Here is a 19,672-nt window from a genome sequence, read left to right on the forward strand (position 1 = left end):
CATTTTGCTTCAATTGTGTATAATCTTTCCCCCTCTTTAATTCATTTAACTAACGTGTACAAAATTTTTTCTTTTAGAGTCAAGGAAACTTTCTCATATTGAAGAAAACATAATAATTTCCATGAACCAAAATTAAATTAAATTTGCTTTAGTGTCCTGATGGTTTCACTTTTTTTGAGTATATATTTAAAGCTCGATAACTCTCTTTCGCTCAGAATCAATACCAAAATAGTAAAGTTAAAATCTTTGTACCCAAGTAAACTTTTTTTATGTGTACTTTCACCTGAGAGGCCTGATGGTCGTATGTTTATCCAGTTAAATAACAAAGTTCAGGAATTTATATTTATTCAAGGCTTAATTTATTTTCAACAAATGTTTAACAGATATTTTTTACCTTCGAACCTAATGGAAATTTGATTCTAATACACTTTGCTCTCTTAATGCATATTTTTTTTTGTTTAGTTACAATTATGTGAAATAGCCATAATGTTGCAATAATAATAATAGTAACGATGATGTTGATGATGATATTAATATACTAATAAGTCCAGTGATCAATACTCATAATCGTTATCCTCGCCTCCCTGTTCAGCATCGTCTGTACCGACTTCCTCAAAATCACGTTCAAGTGCAGCCAAATCTTCTCGGGCTTCTGTGAACTCACCCTCCTCCATACCCTCGCCCACATACCAATGGACAAAGGCCCGCTTCTTGAACATTAAATCGAATTTGTAACACAAATTGCTAAATGCCACCGCTATGGCTGTGGTATTCGATAACATGCACACGGCTCGGGAGGTGGGTGCCAAATCTCCATCAGGCACAAAGGCGGGCTTTTCGTAATTTATGCCAATTTTGAAACCCGTTGGACACCAGTCGACAAATTGAATATGGCGTTTTGATTTAATGGCTGACACGGCAGCGTTCACATCCTTGGGAACAACATCGCCACGGTATAACATGCAACAGGCCATATATTTGCCGGCTCGAGGATCACATTTCACCATCATATTGCCAGATTCGAAACAGGCATTAGTCAGTGAGGTGATTGCATGTTGTTCATGTGATGCCCGTGAGGCCGACATCAGGGGAGCATATGCCACCAGAGGGAAATGAATACGAGGGAAAGGTACCAAATTCGTTTGAAATTCATTAAGATCGACATTCATGGAGCCACTAAAACGCAACGATGCTGTTGTTGAACTAACGATCTGAGCTATTAGACGATTAAGATTGCGATAGTCTGGACGATCTACATTCAAACTATTCTTACAGATTTCGTAGATGGCCTCATTGTCGACCATAAACACACAGTCCGAATGTTCCAATGTGGAGTGGGTTGTCAGTAAGGCATTGTAAGGCTCTACCACAGCAGTGGATACCTTAGGCGATGGATAGACGGCAAAGTCTAATTTGCACTTTTTACTGAATTCCATGGACAGACGTTCCATAAGCAATGATGTAAATCCAGAACCTGTACCACCACCCAAACTATGGAATATCAGAAATCCTTGGAGACCGTCGCACTGCTCAGCTATCTTTTGTATACGAGTGGTCACGTTGTCAATAACCTCTTTTCCAATGGAATAGTGGCCACGTGCATAATTATTAGCCGCATCCTCCTTGCCGGAAATCAATTGTTCCGGATGATAGAGACTACGCATAGGGCCATTTCGTACATCATCGATTACTGTCGGCTCCAAATCTACAAATATTGACCGTGGCACTTGTTTTCCCGAACCTGTCTCCGAAAAGAAGGTACGAGCATCATTCGTACAATTCGATACGCCCTCTGAACCCACTACACCGGCTGAGCAGCCACTAGCTAGCATTTCTTCTTTGGTTTTTGTCGTACCATCGCGATTGATTCCATGCTCGAGCAAATATAATTCCCAACAAGAGTTTCCGATTTGAATACCTCCTTGGCCGATTTGTATGGAAATAACTTCACGCTGGAAGTAGATAAAGAAGCAATAGTTAGTAAAAGGCATGATCGAATTTGTTTGTGTTACAACAAAGCATTAATTTGAAATGTATTTGTGCTTTATGAGCATAGAACAAGTATAAACGGCAGTAAGTTCGGCCAGGCCGAATCTTATGTACCCTCCACCATGGATTACATTGAAACTTGTACTAAAGACTGCCATCCAAAATCGAATTACTTGGGTTGCGGTAACACTTGCGATGGCAAGGTTTCTTAAAACTTCTTAACACCGTCTACTCAATTGTAAGTTAGTCCATACGGAGTATATATTAAACAAAAAAGGTCGATTAAATACTATATAATTCAGTTTGACAAAATTTTCTATAGAAATAAAATGTTGACAAAATTTTCTATAGAAATAAAATTTTGACAAAATTTTCTATAGAAATAAAATTTTTACATAATTTTGTATAGAAGTAAAATTTTGACAAAAATTTCTATAGTAATAAAATTTTGACAAAATTTTCTATAGAAATAAAATTTTAACAAAATTTTCTATCGAAATAAAATGTTGACAAAATTTTCGATAGTAATAAAATTTTGACAAAATTTTCTATAGAAATAAAATTTTGCTAGATTACTTTTGGGGATCGGCTTATATAACTATAGACGGATATGGACCAATTTTGGCATGGTTGTTAGCGGCCATATACTGCACAATGTACAAAATTTCACCACGTACCAAATCTTAACCGGATCCGATGAATTTTGGTCCTCTAAGAGCTCCGGAGGTCAAATCTGGGGATTGGTTTAAACGTACCAAATTTCAACCGGATTGGGTGAATTTTGCTCTTCCAAGGGGCTCCGGAGGTCAAATCTGGGGATCGGTTTATATGGGGGCTATATATAATTATGGACTGATATGAACCAATTCATGCATGGTTGTTGGATACCATATACTAACATCACGTACCAAATTTCAACCGAATCCGATGAATTTTGCTCTTCCAAGGGGCACCGGAGGTCAAATCTGGGGATCATTTTATATGGGGGCTATATATAATTATGGACCGATTTGGACCAATTTATGCATGGTTGTTGGAGACCATATACTAACACCATGTACCAAATTTCAGCCGGATCGTATGAAATTTGCTTCTCTTAGAGGCCTCCCAAGCCAAATCGGGGGATCGGTTTATATGGGGGCTATATATAATTATGGACCGATGTGGACCAATTTTTGCATGGTTGTTAGAGACCATATACTAACACCCTGTACCAAATTTCAGCCGGATCGGATGAAATTTGCTTCTCTTAGAGGCCTCGCAAGCCAAATTTGGGGGTCCGTTTATATGGGGGCTATACGTAAAAGTGGACCGATATGGCCCATTTGCAATACCATCCGACCTACATCAATAACAACTACTTGTACCAAGTTTCAAGTCGATAGCTTGTTTCGTTCGGAAGTTAGCGTGATTTCAACAGACGGACGGACGGACGGACATGCTCAGATCGACTCAGAATTTCACCACGACCCAGAATATATATACTTTATGGGGTCTTAGAGCAATATTTCGATGTGTTACAAACGGAATGACAAAGTTAATATACCCCCCATCCTATGGTGGAGGGTATAAAAATGTAACCAAATTATTTTCAATAAAAAAAAAACTTGATTGAAGTCGAAAAAATAATCTATTGAAAAATTAAACTGTTATGAAAGTGATTGAAAATATTTACGTTTTTTAATAAAATATTCATGCTTGTTCTGAGTCTCACCACACAGCACACATTCTTCACTCCTCTCAAAAAGTTTGTTGTTCTGATACACACGTGAGAAAACTTTTTGGAATTTCTGATCGAAAAATGTAAACATCTAATTTTTTCTGCAATACATTTTATTTGCAGACAGGAACCATAAAATAAACCTATTTTGCAGGAAAATTACAGTAGAATGTGGAAAAAAGGAAAAACAAACCCCTAAAAATATAAACCAGTTAGAAGAATTTTTTGTTCAAATTTTAGATAGTTTTATAAAATTTTATTTTGTGGCATATTCAACTAATTTTGCTCAATAAAATGTGCAAAATATATAAAAAAAACTAATTAAAGTTTCGAAATATGTTATTTATTTGTGTTACAAATCATCTAATTTTGCATACGATTGCTGTACACTTGGCCCACACAAGAAAAAATGTTCGTGTACATTTTTCAGGTCTGTGACGGTGTAAAGTAGAGGTGTGCGCGTGACACGCGTGATTCACACGTGAATCACGTGAGTCGTGAACAAAATCCAAAGCAACTCTCGTGAATGTGCGTGAATGGGACTAAAATAAATATTTCGTGCGTGAGAAATAAAATCGGTTCGTGAATAAAATTTCTGCAAAATCACGCTCACGAAAATAATCAAGATGTAATTCACACTCGTATGTTATCTGAAATTAAGTTGGCTCTCGAACATATTCTATTTATGAATATTGTTAACTTTGATGATTTTCGTTTGGAAAATATCGTGAGTCTCGTGAATTTGCCGTGAATCACGTGAATTCTGAATCGTGCGTGAGTCTTTAAAAGTAATTCGTGCGTGAGTACTGGTTTTCATTTCGTGAATGTGCGTGAGTGGGATTGGCTACCACCATAAGCGTAGGAAGGCCTCTGGGGAGGGGGCTTAGACCCCCCCAGAAAAATTTTAGCCCCCCCCAGAATTTGAAAACCTATTTACGATTTTCCATTTTTATAAAAAATAAACAAGCCCAGCCAAAAAAGCGTCGCCAAAAAAGTAATGAAAATGATCTTTTTGGATTCAGAAGTGGTGCAAAATTGGCGAAGAAGCGATGAATTTAACATGGGCTTGTCATAGGACGGAAGTCCTCCATTTCAACAGCCGTTGCACTGAATATGCATCACTTCTTTAGATGTGATCCGAATTCAATGTTTTGAATGTAAATTAAAAAATTCTGTTATATTTTGTCAAATAAATAATTTTTATAATTATTAATGGATTCTAATGCTTGTCGACCTCAAATATTTTCAAAAATTCACAAGTTTTTCAGATTGGATTTAGAATTTTTTTTTTCGACAAAATTTAAATTATTTGTACCATTTTATGAATTCTTACTTCGTTTTTAAGGTATTTGAAACAAAAAAGTTAAAATTTCCCATTAAAAGTATGAAAAAACCAAGTTATGAAAAATTTAATTAAAAGAACTTCCTGAGTAGTTAAAATAAAGAAAATCATTGGGAGTACATCTTCTGGAAGTGCTTTTAAAATTGTGCCTTTGCAAGAACTTCCAAATTTTTTTGCTGGGAAATGTGTGGAACTACTTTTAGTTGCTTTATTATAAATTAATTTTGGAGTTATTTTGATGTCTAATTTTTTTTATTCATTTTTATGAAATAAAAAATTAATTGAAATATAAATAAATGAAATATACATTTCTAGCTAGGGGGGCTATAGCCCCCCTAGGAAAATTGTCTAGCTACGCTAATGGCTACCACACGTATCGTGCGTGAATAAATTGCTTCGTGAATGTGCGTGAGTGTGAGTAAAAATTCAGTCACGTGCACACCTCTCGTGTAAAGTGTAGTCCAAAACATCTCTTTAGTGTGACACCTCACGAGAGCGATACATGTGTGTACCCGAAACGGGCACGATTAATTATTTCACTTAACATTTGAATTAAATAAAAGAATATATTTGTACATTTTGTTTGGAAATAATTATTATACATTGATTATAAATAATAACATAAATATTTGGTTTATCTCAATTAATAAGTAATTGATTTTAGCGGCCAAAATGACTTAATTTTTTTTAAACTAATTAAAAAAATTGTTGAACGAGTCGAAGTATATTCTTTTATTTCTAAATAAGGCTGTTCAAAAACAGCAGTGGGTGCTTGCCGCTATATTTCTGTACTTTGCGGTCCTTCGGACAACCTTGCTTAATTTTTTTTAGATTTTAAAGTGTTACCTGAAGTATTTCTAAGAACCAAGAAAAAGTTTATTTTTCATGGTCTAGAATTTATGTAACTTAAACTTTAGAATAGTAAAATTTTACACCATAATTAGGACACATTTCTTGAAAATAAAGAAATGTAACTAAAATTAAATTCTTAAAATTTGCCTTAATTTTTTTTTCTTAAATATGTCTATGATGCTCTTAAAGTACAGAAATTATTTTTGATTTAAAGAAATAATCTATAAATTAACTGAGATATTGAATCTTTCAAATAAGGTGGGTATTAACCCTTTCGCTACCGAAATAAACCCAATGATAAAAACTTTTATTTTTCATCTGTTTTTACTTGTACTAACAGCATGTAGAAAAAAACTTGTCATTTTGAAAACCTACCTCAATTACTTCACGAGCTATATGAGCTTGTTCTGAAAACTTGATTCTTGAATTGTGACCAAATGGCCTTACGAAAATAAGCGCTATTTGGCCTATAATACCTTTCAAAGTGTGAGGAAAAATACAAAAAAGAACCCGTAAAAGTATCAGCTAAAGTTTTTGAATAAATGTCCATTTACTAGAAACATGCAGTACAAAAATTGTCCCAAATTTTCGTATTTTTCGTTTATTGTTAAAAAAGTTTATAAAAATGCATTTTAGACCTCTCCAATATGGACAATATTTATAGGTTATTTAGATTAAAGCCTCTACTTTAAAATAGCATCGAGAAATAAACCGAAACTAAGTGGGAAAATAGAATTTGGTGTCTTTTTCGAATGTCCTTCTAAGTGGACATCGGTAGTGAAAGGGTTAAGTTCGAGTTTAGCCGCTAAAATCAAAACTAAATCAAAAACAGAATAAAATTGTATCTTCTTGTTGCAAATTGTATTAAAACTTGATGGGGAATGACCCAATGCAAAAATTGAAAATGTTTATTTTCCATAAAATGAATGAATGAGGAAAAGTAACCGTGAAGAAATGGCCAATTTAGCTCGATAATGCCAACTTAATACTGACCTTTAAGGTGGGTATTAAGTTCGAGTTTAGCCGCTAAAAACGTCATTTTTTCACGATTACTTTTCTTTAATAATCCATTTTAAGGAATACAAACTTTGTGAAAATTTGCTTTGGGCTTTTCCCCATCAAGTTACAATAAAGTTTGCAACAAATATGTATAATTTCATGCATTTTTCTTACTGATTTAGTTTTCACTTTAGCGATTTTAGCGATTAAACTCGAACTTAATACCCACCTTTAGAGAAAAAAAGCTTCACATAGGTTAAGATTTATGGGTTAAATTTTTTTTTAAATGAAGAAAGCCTTTTTACTTGAATTTTCTGTTATAATCTAGATTTTTAAATTAACATTTATTTATTTCACAAAATGACAGGAATGACAATGGCTCGAAATCAATACGAAAATCTTTAGGGAAATTTTCAGTATTGATTCTGAGGCAAAGATACTGCATCTTTAAAAGCAAGATATTTTTCATGAGCTATCTAGCATTAAATTTTCACTCAAAAAAATTTTAATTGGCTCCGAAGATTTTGACCTTCCCTAAGGATTTTGGTATTGATTCCTACACCCAAAGAAATTTGTTAGTAGGGACAGTAGAGCAAAAAGTCTGTTGGAAAAGGAAAAGCAGTAACTGCACTGAAAAAAATATTGTCGTGAGGTCAAAGATTTCATGTCTTTAAAATGCGAATGTGAATTTTGCTTAGCATAGAAGATGCATTTCTCTACTATAAAGATTTTTTCCTTGTCCAAAAGTCGATAAACTTTTCAACGAAGTCGTATCGTCCTTATAAATAAGTGATTTCAATTAAAAATAAGTATCATAACATGAAAGAAAAAATGTTTGGGCTAAGGTCAACTTGACTTTAATATTTCAGAAAAATTATTTAAATTTAATGAAATTGTCTTTAAATTTGTTGTTTTTTTGCATCTTGACTACAAAGCAAAAAATCATTCAAATATAGGACATGTTTTTCAACACTTTATTTTAAAGACGTTTTTTACTTGAAACATAGCATAATTTATACTGAAAGTCGAGTCTTAATTTAGAAAATAAAGTTGTCATTAACTCGTTTTTAAAGGACTTTTATAGCACATGAAGAAAAAAAGCTGAAAAAGCGAAAAATTAAAATTTGCTTCCTAGAAGCAATTACACAAAACCCAAATTTAAAAGAGAATTGTGTCTTAAAAGTATCCTTACTTGTATTCTACGCTTCTTTGGCTCGGAATCAATACCAAAATTTTTAAAGTAAAGACAAAATCTTTGGAACCGGGCATGCTTTTTTATTCAGTGTGTTTGCTGAAATAGCAAACATTGTCTGCTATTTCTTTCTTAAGCTCGATTACACTAAAACATTTTTTAGTTTGGCTGAAACAAATAAAAATGTCAACTTAAGAGCTATCCTAACACAAATAAAACAATATTTTATGAATATCTATAGTATTCGTTCAAAAATCTGAATATTTATCAAATTGAGGTATAACAGCAAACAAATTGTTTGCTGAACGTATTTAGGAGCTTGTAAGTATATTACAGTGGAACAATATACCAAAAACTACTTTTGGTTCTTAAATATGCTTTGGAGAAAAATGTATAACATAAAAATTTTATAATTTGTTGTTCGTTAGACCCTGAATTACAAAAATATAACAGCAGACGTCGTCTGCTGTTTTTAGCAGATTTTTTTCTATGAGTGTAGCCAGAGATGGTGCTTCTTTAAACTAAGGATATTTTGTAGGGAACCATATAGCTTTCAATTTAGGCTATAAAATATTAAAAGATTCAATATCTCAGTTAATTTTAAGATTATTTCTTTAAATCAAAAGTGATTTTCTTTACTTTAAGTAAAGAAAAATTTCCTTTATACAAAATCATAGAGAAGCATATTTCAAAGAGTCGTGTCCTAAATTTAAAGAAGAAATATGTTAAAACAAAGATTATGAACTTTCTTTTAATTTAATTTATTTATTTTAATGAATTTTGTCCTTAATATTGTGTATCTTGAGTTTTAAGTGGACTATATTTCATATTAGATCAATTTTTTGAAGTGTGGGCTATATAAATTATTAATTAGAATACAGATCTCATACATCGAAATTTCGTTCTCTTTTTTTGGATATATTAACGAAGGTATTCATATACAAATAAAAATTAACCAAAATCATATCAAAGCCATCTAATTTTTTTCAGAATCAAATTTGATTGGCTTGAATTGAAATGGCAACACTGATGATGAAATTCCATAAACACAAGTACTAAAAATTATTTTATATATATTTTACAACAAAAAATACATCATCGTCATTTTACAAAAGAGCGTAAATTGAGACACTTTTTGTCGTTATTTAAATTATTTAAGATTTGAGAATATGGAATAATTCATACATCACAATTTTCACATCAATTGTCTCTCTTCAGAAGGTAGAGAGTAAAATGTTCTAAATGTAATTCACAGTTATTAAGAACTTCAGCAGTGGCGTTAACCGCTGATACCAACATATTTTCCAATGACCGTTTTAGCAGATTGAAAACAGAATGCAAATCAAAAAATAAAACTTGTTTTTTCTTTCTACATATCTTTTTACAGCAGCTGCATTTATATTCACATAAAACCCGAAGCGATGAGACTGAGATTTAATAAAAAAAAAAAACATTTTATATTTATTCAGCCTTTAAATAAAAATTGCAATGATAGGATTTTAATAATCAAGAACGCTCTATTGCATATAACCTCAAATGTCCTTGATCAAAACTTGAGCAATGCATTTGGTTTTTTTAATGAATTTCTCACTCTTACTTACCATGATGTTGTCTGTGGTGTTGGCGGCAGTGGTTTTCCTTGTTATCTAACCAAAGGATTTTCTTCCTGGCTTTTAAAAAGACCTTTTTAGTTCGATATGAATTTTAAACTTTTCCCAGGCGCCAAGCAATTAATTTTTACACCAAAGGAAAACCCCAAGAGAAAATCGAAACTCCGTGTGAATGTAGATCAACACCGACCAGCAGAACAATATGGTGGCAGTTATTAGCCGATGACGGATAAAGACTGTGCTCTCTGACAGTTTGTTGGTGTATAATAATGATCTGCGATGATTATATTTTTTTTAGTACACACACAACATCGTTTGTCTCTGGGCTCTTTGTATTTTGTTTTTGCCTGTATGAGTGAAGTGTTCTAAATAAAGTCCTGTTATATTGCGAATATATTTAGGAGAAATAAATTGGGGTGCAGGAAAGAGAGCAAAAAGCAGGCAGTCAAGCCGAATGACAATTGGTGGTGGTTCTTTAATCCCTCCATTTGATCTGCCAAAAATTCCAATCTATTACAAATTCCTGATATATGTGGTGTTACCACCATCAAGCAATAGTTTTATTTTATGGATTTTTCAAAATACTTTTTATTAAAATTAATTTTTTAATCATACATTTTATAAAGTAATAAATACATTATTGTTAATTTTTTTTTTGTGCATTTTAATACTTTCTTTTGATAGATTTGAAATTTGAGATACTGATTGTTTTCGTATTTATAGAACGAAACTAAAAAAGGTAAAAATTAACAGAAAAAAAATCTACTAAAAAATGCAAAACAGTTGTTGTTTATTTAAATAGTAATCCCAAAGAAATTTTTTACCAGAATAAGCAGAAAAGTCTGCTAAAGACGTAAAAAGTCTGCTGAAAAGGGGAAAGCAGTCACTGTTTGCTGAAATAGTAAACATTGTCTGCTATTTTTAAAGCTCGATTACACTTTTAGTTTGGCTGAAACAAATAAAAATGTCAACTTCTGGGTTATCGTAGGTTAGGTTAGGTTAGGTGTGGGTGTATATTAAGTTTGTCATTCCGTTTGTAACACATCGAAATATTGGTCTCAGACCCCATAAAAAATTCTGAGTTCGTCCGTCTTTTGAAATCACGCTAACTTCCGAACGAAACAAGCTATCTACTTGAAACTTGGGACAAGTAGTTGTTATTTTTGTTGCCAGATGGTATTAGGTTAGGTTAGGTTAGGTGGCAGCCCGATGTATCAGGCTCACTTAAACTATTCAGTCCATTGTGATACCACATTGGTGAACTTCTCTCTTATCACTGAGTGCTGCCCGATTCCATGTTAAGCGCAATGACAAGGGACCTCCTTTTTATAGCCGAGTCCGAACGGCGTTCCACATTGCAGTGAAACCACTTAGAGAAGCTTTGAAACCCTCAGAAATGTCACCAGCATTACTGAGGTGGGATAATCCACCGCTGAAAAGACAGCAAATAAAATGTTTGCTGATTGCATTTAGGAGCTTGCAATATATTAAATTGAAAAAATATACCAAAGACTACTAAATATGCTTTGGGGAAAACGTTATAAGCTAAAAATTATATAATGTGTTCTTCTTTAGAACCTGAAGTACAAAAATATAACAGCAGACAGACATCGACTACACCCAAAGAAATTTGTTAGTAGGGACAGCAGAAAAGTCTACTAAAGCAGCAGAAAGTCTGCTGAAAAAGGGACAACAGTAACTGTTTGCTGAAATAGCAAACATTTCCTGCTATTTTTTAAGCTCGATTACAGCAAAACATGTTTTATTTTGGCTGAAACATATAAAAATTTCAACTGACATATATTATTTTAACATAATTAAAACAATATTTTATGAATATCTAAAGTATTTGACCAAAAATCTGAATATTTATCGAATTGAGGCATAACAGCAAACCAAATGTTTGCTGATCGTATTTAGGAGCTTGTAAGTATATTAAAGTGCAAAAATATACCAAAAACTACTTTTGGTTCTTAAATATGCTTTGAGGAAAAATTTATAACCTAAAAATTTTATAATTTGTTGTTCATTAGGTCCTGAAGTACAAAAATATAACAGCAGACATCGACTGCTGTTTTTAGCAGACTTTTTTCTATGAGTGTACTATTTTTATTAGCATACATTTTTCTATGAGTGTAAAATTTGTAACAGACTAACTCTCACACTCAAACTGGACGACATCATACACACAAAACATTTTTTTCTGAGTCAATCACGAAATTAATATATCCAATTAATTTTTTAATTGAAATATCTTCTATCACGAAAATAATAGTATAAATCAAAGTTTTAATTGGACATCAAAAAAAAACTTGATTAAAAAAATAATTGATTTCATTAGTAAATTTCAATTAATTTTTTAATTGATTCAATTAAATTTTTAATTGATGTTGATTGCAAAATGGAATTAATTTTTTTATTTAAAAACATAACTATTTTTAATCCTCATATTATATTTAAATCACTTTCTATAACTTTTTTCAATAACTTTTTTTAATTTAGTAAATTAAAAGATGTCGGACCTGCCCGACTTTAGAGTTTACTAAATTTTTGCTCCTTAGCAGTGGTGAGTTCACAAGGATATCGGCTGGATTTCAGCAAGATATGTGGTCAATTGTCGGGTTTGTGACAATATTTGGCCACATCGAGCGACATTTACACAGCCGGAACCTTATCTAAATCTTCTGCGGAAAGTATGGGGACATCTTCGCTGACGTTGGTTCCAATTGCGCCTAGCTCGGAAGGATATATATATATATATATATATATATATATATATATATATATATATATATATATATATATATATATATATATATATATATATATATATATATATATATATATATATATATATATATATATATATATATATATATATATATATATATATATAATATATATATATATATATATATATATATATATATATATATATATATATATATATATATATATATATATATATATATATGTCGCTTTATCTAAATCTGAACCGATTTGGATAAAATTCGACACAGATACAATGTTAAATCTTTCTTCTGTGTAAAATAAAATGAATTGCAGTTAAATATGAAATTTTCTACCATATTTTCGCAACTCAGGCGTATATGTAAGTATATATATGGGAGCTATGTCCACATCTATACCAATTTGAATCAAATTTGGTACACAAAGCTAAAATCTTGATTCTACTCTCAGGGAATATGTTCAAGTAAATCGAAATGAAAATTTGGTCTCCGGTTGTTATATGAATCTAAATCGGTCGAAACACATATATATGGGAGCTATATCTAAATTTGAACCGATTTCAACCCATCCATTGTACTCTTTGTGGCAAATTTGAAGGAAATAAAGGCAAAATTCTAGCCTCCAGGGCCAATTAAATCCATATCGGGCGAAAGATATATAATGGAGCTATATCTAAATCTGAACCGATTTTAACCAAATTTGGCATGCATAGCTATAAAATTAATTCTACTCCCTATGGAGAGCCTCACATAAATCGGAGTAAAACTTTGGCCTTTATGGTCATATGAACCGATTTCAACCAAATTTAGCAAGTATTGGTAGAATGTAAATTCTACTCTTTGTGCAAAATTTCACGTAAATTGGTAGTAAACTTTGGCCTCTGTGGTCATGTGAGTGTAAATCGGACGAAAGATATATATGGGAGCTATATCTAAATCTGAACCGATTTCAACCAAATTTAACATGCAATGCTAGAATGTCAATTCTATTCCTTGTGCAAAATTTCATGTAAATCGGTGTTAAACTTTAGCCTCTGTGGTCATATGTGTCAACATCGGGCGAAAGATACATATATGGGAGCTATATCTAAATCTGAACCGATTTGGCTAATATTTTTTCGAAACTCATAAAATATACGGATGTACGGTATTTGAAGATCGCTTGATAAACACGCCAATTATGACTACATCGGTGATAAATATATATGACAGTTATATCTAAATCTGAACCGATTTTTTCCAAAATCAATAGCGATTGTCCTTGTCAAGAAAAAAGACCATGTGATAATTTTAAGACCATCGGACTTAAACTGCAACCTGTACTTTGCACACAAAAATACATGAACATACAGACAGACGGACGGACGGACAGACAGACAGACAGGCGGACATAGCTAAATCGACTCAGAATTCAATTCTAAGACGATCGGTACGCTAAACGATGGGTCTCTGATTTTCCCTTCTTGGCGTTACAAACAAATGCACAAACTTGTTATACGATCTACCACAGTAGTGGTGAATTGACTTAATGTTTATAGTTTGATTAAAAGGTTAATAGTATCAATTAATTTTTTAATTGAAAATGTTTTCAATTTCAATCAACTTTTTAATTGGGAATATTTTGGTGAAAATTTTTCCGTGTATGAATACAAGAATCTTTAAAATTTGCGTCCCTCCGTTAAATTCTTACTTATTTGAAGTAAGCTAAATTTTCTTTAAAGTAGAGAAAAACATTTTTCATGTCTTTGATTTAATTTTCCTTTTTTATATTAGGAAAAAATTTCACATTATAGGCCTTGGATTTAATACTACACACAAATTTTTTTTTCTGATTCAATCACGAAATTAATTGATCCAATTAATTGTTTAATTGAAATTGCTTCAATCACGAAAATAATAGTATCAATCACAAAACTCAATTCATTTTTTAAACGAGGTAATCAATTACTTCTTAATACTTATTTTAACTTTATTTAATTTAATTTTTAATTTTTCTTTTGATTTATGATTTCAGTATGCATAGAAAAACTAATTATTTCCGAACCGAATTTTCAATTACATTTTTTTTTGAGAAATATTTTTTAATTTAATTACAATCAAAAGTTGAAAATTTAATTGTATCAGTTTATTGTTTAATTGATTACGTCTTCAAATTTTTATTGAGATATTTTTTTCTATGCAATGTTGTTCAATATTTGTAATTTGTCGTCCAGTAAACCACAATTTATAAAGTTTTACTCCCAAATTAATAACAAAAAATATGAAACAGGTCAAGAAGTGCACAGAAAAAAATTGTTTTTGATTCAATCACGAATTTAATTGATGCAATTATTTTTTACTTCAAGAGGCTTCAATCACAAAAATAATAGCATAAATCACATAATTAAATAGAAATAAAAAGTACGATTGTCTAGAAATTGAATAAATGCAGTACTCGGATATTTACCCAATAGTTTTGAGATTTTCAGCAAGGTAATGAACCGGGATTACTGTATTTCAAAATGTAATGTTCTATTTTGGAAGTAAAGGACCCGGAAGATTAACTTTAATGTGATATGAATACTTTTGTTTTTGTTGTATAACTTGGCTTTAAGTTTGGGATAATTAACCAATTGAGTTAATTATTAAGAGATTTGCGCGTACCAAGAAACTGTCATTATACGTGTGTTTCACTGGAATTGTGAACAAAATTAAAAGCAAATCTCAAAAATATGCCTAAATGGGACTAAATAATATGATCTCAATGAATAAATAAAATAAATAAAACATCCGCGCGTAAGCGTGAGGGAAAAACAAAAGCGATTCGTCAAATTGAGGAAAACATTAATTGGAACAAATGATTTCTTGATTGAATCAGAGAACAAAGAATAAATTGTTTAATTGTTTGCTTGGTCAATATTTTCTGTTCTTGTATGTTTTATTTAGCTAATTGTAAATTTTAAATGTAAATTTTGAGAAAATAATTTTGTAAGTTGAAATGTTTCAATTATTTTCAATTAATTATTAAAATATTAAATTAAATAATTTTATTATTTTTCAAATAGACGAAATCCCCTGGAAGAAGTCAACAAGTATTGACGAAACGTTGGGATAAAAATGTAAAAAGATTTTCTTCTTTACATCAATGAATTTAGGTCTAATTAGCTAAATAAAACATAAAAGTAATAAATTGTTGTGTAAAACCGATTTTTGAAGTTTATCTCCCTACTATACAGTATAATATTGAATTTGAGTCAAAAATACAATAAATAAAATGGAAATAAAAAAATAAAATGGAAACAAAGAAATAAAATTTAAAAAATCAATAAAAATAATTTATTTGGGTAGGAAAATATAAATACAAAAATAATTTATTAAAACCTAAAGTCGCTATAGATTGAGTAAACTTTGTACAAAATTATACATTTGGCAAATAAAACATAGGTATATGCTTTTTTTCTTCTGAAGGTGGGTTATATGTTCGGTTTTTGAGACGAAAAGCATTTTTTCATGGATACTTTTTTTGAATCAATTAAATTTAAATGATGAAATAATCAATGCTTTAAAAATTTTTCATCCAAGATTTGGCAAAATTTGATAAAAAATATTATTGTCGTCACATATATATTTGCACTTTTAATTTAAAGTTATAGTGAAAACCCCGAACATAGTACTCACCTTAAAATGAAAAATTATAAATTTTATATACAAGAACAAAAATTAAACAATAGCTCACACGGTAGCACTATTATTAAAATTATTTTGTTTTTTAGGAAGCTAAAAACAAAAAAAAAACTCATTTTGTTCACCTAAGATATATCACATTGCCCATTTCTTTTTTCTCCTAGTCCTTACGCATACCAGGCGGCAAGGTGACGTCAAATACAATTGGAGGATTATTGGGCAAATAATTAATATCACAAGTTGAAGCATTCACAAATATTACACGACCATCGGATGTAATACCATATCCTTCGTGGATATGACCAAAGACATGATATTTGGGTTTTACTCTTTGTTGTATAGTCGTTAAAAGTTCTACGCATCCGGCCCGTACCCCAGAACAGCAAAGATCACCATGACCAACAGGTGGTGTATGTGTTATAAGTATATCAATATCTTCAGGTATTTTATTCCATTTCTCAAGGCATGGTAAACCACGTGGTACATTAAATGCCCATTTACAGAATTCTGGTTGCCAAGGACTGCCATAGATTCGTATTCCCCATATTTCGAGCAATTCATCTTCAATATAAGTACAATTTGTCAGGACATCACGAATATTTGGAGTTTGAATTGCGTCCACAATATTCTCTTTAGCATTACCTAAAGTAGGTAAGTCATCGAGGATGGACATGCCTGTATGTTTAGTTCTGTAATAAGACATATCAAATTTTAATTTTAATCCTTTATTTTTATATATAAGGGAACATTAACATAAATATTATGTGTATCATCTATCCCCTACTAATTTTTTGCCGAATTTTAGAACAGGGAAATTTGGATGAATAATCTATTCGTTTGTTTTTATACTGTAATTTTCCCCAATATGGAATAATAATGCTTCATGAGAGTGCTTTGGAATTATCGCAATATTTAGTGATCCTTATTTTCGGTGCTAGGTGGTTTTGGGTTTCATTTAATATAAACACATACTATCAAAGTACATTGTGATAACACATGGTAAGATCTTCCTTTTTTAGTAGTGTACACATTGTTTTGTTGGGCGAAACTAAAGTCGTCAACTTTTAATAGTTTGATACATTAGGGAGTGATTGTTTTCTGCTACTTACTATCACCCTTGTTTCGTTTACGAATATACAAAACGCAAAGGTTTCCACCCCAATTATGAAATAAACTAAAAGTTTTTACGTTTTGTGCATTCCTAAATCTTGAAGTATATGATCTTAGCTCCTAATAACCCAAAATTTTAAAAGTTAATGGAACATATCTTTTAAATAAAAGCAATTTTCAAAGGTGATTGAGACACATTTTTATACTCACTACCCTATTTTCAAACAAAAATGCCAAAAGGGTGTCCTCAATGTGAAATTGAGCCTATCGATATCAACTATGATGATTTTTATATTGCAAAACAAATAATGCAAAGTTCTCCTTCATTTCCCACATTCAAGATCTCCATAAAATATTGAAAGCATCCCTACCCTTATAAGACTTAGTAACATCTGCCATTTTATTTAAATTTCTTTCAATTTCAACACAAATCGAAAGCATATCTTGGCAATTATTTATCATGTTTGGAATTATTCGTTCGTCTCAGTTCCACGAGAGTTTATTTTAAATAATTGACAAAGTAAGTTCACTGAACTAGCTTTCCTTGGGCCTATTTATACTCTTCACCACAAATAAAGCCATCCATGATTTACAATACAATGAATATACTGAAATCACTCACCTTTCTGCACTAGACTTATTTTGAAATGGATGAGTAAAAGTCTCATCGAAACTAAGTTCATGATTGCCAGCAATAACAATTTTATGTTTGTGCGGTAATGTTCCAATCCATTGATTGAACTCGACAACTTCTTCCATGTGCCCACATTTTGTGAAATCTCCAGCATGTATAAAAATATCGCCATCGGGGATATCAAATTTCATATATGGAGTCAATGAATGTGTGTCCGACATACAAACCACACGTGCCTTGTTAAATGCCACGCCTGTTGTAGGAGGTTTCATTGTTACCTTAATGACACGTTGAGTTTTGGAAATGTCTTTCCATGCGAGGGTGGGATTTTGCGTCAAGGGATGTACGGGTATATCCATGTTGTTATAATTAATGCTAGTTGTATGCTGAAATCCAAATGAAAATGCTCAATCAAAATTTCCGGCAGGAAAATTATGTAAACAAACCTCCTGGTGTGTGTCCTTTCAAGATATTTCTCTTTGATTACAAACTAAATGCGTTGCTATTCGATTACTATTCGCTTCCTATCACAAAGACGATTGTGACTAGAACTAAATGCCTTAGTTGTCCATTTTTAATATGATTAATATTGCACTTTTTGACCAGATCAGTAATTATAATCACAATTCTTAATTGATAACTTTTAGAATCGCAAATATGACAATAATGAATGACGTAGGATTAATGGAGACACAGCGTAACGCACAAACGTATTGTATATGAATGAATAATCGGCGCAAAGGCTACATTATTAGAATCAGTGATGATAAATTGAATTAATACGTTCGTGGTGAAACGAGCCAATAAAATAAGCATTTTTATAAAAATGTTTGGCTAAACTCTAGTTAAGCTATACCTTTAATATTTTTCATATGTATGGTGAACATCTAGGAGTAGATTACAATGACAACTTTTTTATTGGCGGAAGTATGTTATTCGGTTCTAAAGTGTAAGTTTCCTGCCAACATTTTTTGAATTTGACGGCGCTTCTGAGAATCCCCACCTCGTAGAAAACAATCATATACGACATCCAAAACTCGTCGGAAAAGCGCCGTCACTATTGACAAGTTGTATCACGCCAAGGTACTACAAAAAAGTATCGCATGAGTGCAATTATTAGGTGCCTTTTTTTAATAAATTTAGAACGACGCCAATAAGAGCCCCTTCAAACTATCAGAAAAAGTGAATTTTAAATCAATCATAAAAATAATTAATTTTTTAATTGGATCAATTAACTTTTTAATTGACCTTCAATTAATTTTTTAATTGATGCTATCATTTCTGTGATTGAAGACATTTCAATTAAAAATTAATTGGATCAATTAATTTCGTGATTGAATCAGAAAAAAATTTTTTTGTGTGTAGATGTTTATTGATTTGATTAAACATTTATAATTTCTTATAAATATAACATTTTTCGGTTTATCTCATCACATTTAACATAATTTTTTGCAATAATAAAAGAATGATGTTGAGTTTTAAGTAGCAAGTTACATATTGCAGCGTCTATCAGCCAGTTTGTTTATTTTCGATGGAGACTGCGTGCCTGGAAAAATATATGAAAAACGATCACTTTATTCCCTGCCAACATTTTTTGAATTTGGGGGCGCTTCTGAGAATCCCCACTACGTCGAAAACAATCATATACGACATCAAAACCTCGTCGGAAAAGCGCCGTCACTATTGAGAAGTTGTACCACGCCAAGTTACTACGAAAAAGTTTCTAATCAGTGCAATTATTAGGTGCCTATTTAGATCAATTTCGAAGGACGCCAATAAGAACCCCTGCAAACTATCAGAAAAAGTGCATT

General features: G+C 31.5%; 2 protein-coding genes across 2 annotated transcripts; both read right to left on the reverse strand.

Annotated features, from left to right (window-relative positions):
* Window positions 1-336: 336 nt before the first annotated feature.
* Window positions 337-9,973, reverse strand: alphaTub67C (alpha-Tubulin at 67C). Its single transcript, XM_075303466.1, has 2 exons — window positions 9,696-9,973; window positions 337-1,952 (listed from the first exon to the last, which is right to left on the reverse strand). Exons 1-2 carry the CDS (start codon window positions 9,696-9,698, stop codon window positions 555-557), a joined length of 1,401 nt encoding a protein of 466 aa, XP_075159581.1. The 5' UTR covers window positions 9,699-9,973; the 3' UTR covers window positions 337-554.
* Window positions 9,974-15,741: 5,768 nt separating this feature from the next.
* Window positions 15,742-18,545, reverse strand: LOC142232792 (UPF0046 protein C25E10.12). Its single transcript, XM_075303467.1, has 3 exons — window positions 18,308-18,545; window positions 17,850-18,247; window positions 15,742-16,806 (listed from the first exon to the last, which is right to left on the reverse strand). The coding sequence occupies exons 2-3, from the start codon at window positions 18,218-18,220 to the stop codon at window positions 16,278-16,280; spliced, it is 900 nt and encodes a 299-aa protein (XP_075159582.1). The 5' UTR covers window positions 18,221-18,247; window positions 18,308-18,545; the 3' UTR covers window positions 15,742-16,277.
* Window positions 18,546-19,672: the final 1,127 nt, after the last annotated feature.

The sequence above is a fragment of the Haematobia irritans genome, chromosome 4 (genome assembly GCF_050003625.1).
Source record: "Haematobia irritans isolate KBUSLIRL chromosome 4, ASM5000362v1, whole genome shotgun sequence".
NCBI classification, from domain to species: Eukaryota; Metazoa; Arthropoda; class Insecta; order Diptera; family Muscidae; genus Haematobia; species Haematobia irritans.

Bases quoted from the DNA above. Each gene is read 5' to 3' on its own strand.
- LOC142232792 (XM_075303467.1), bottom strand. From the start codon at position 18,220: ATGGATATACCCGTACATCCCTTGACGCAAAATCCCACCCTCGCATGG. The intron at 16,807-17,849 runs GTGAGTGATTTC...GTCTTATTACAG, and splicing joins AATAAGTCTAGTGCAGAAAG to AACTAAACATACAGGCATGT.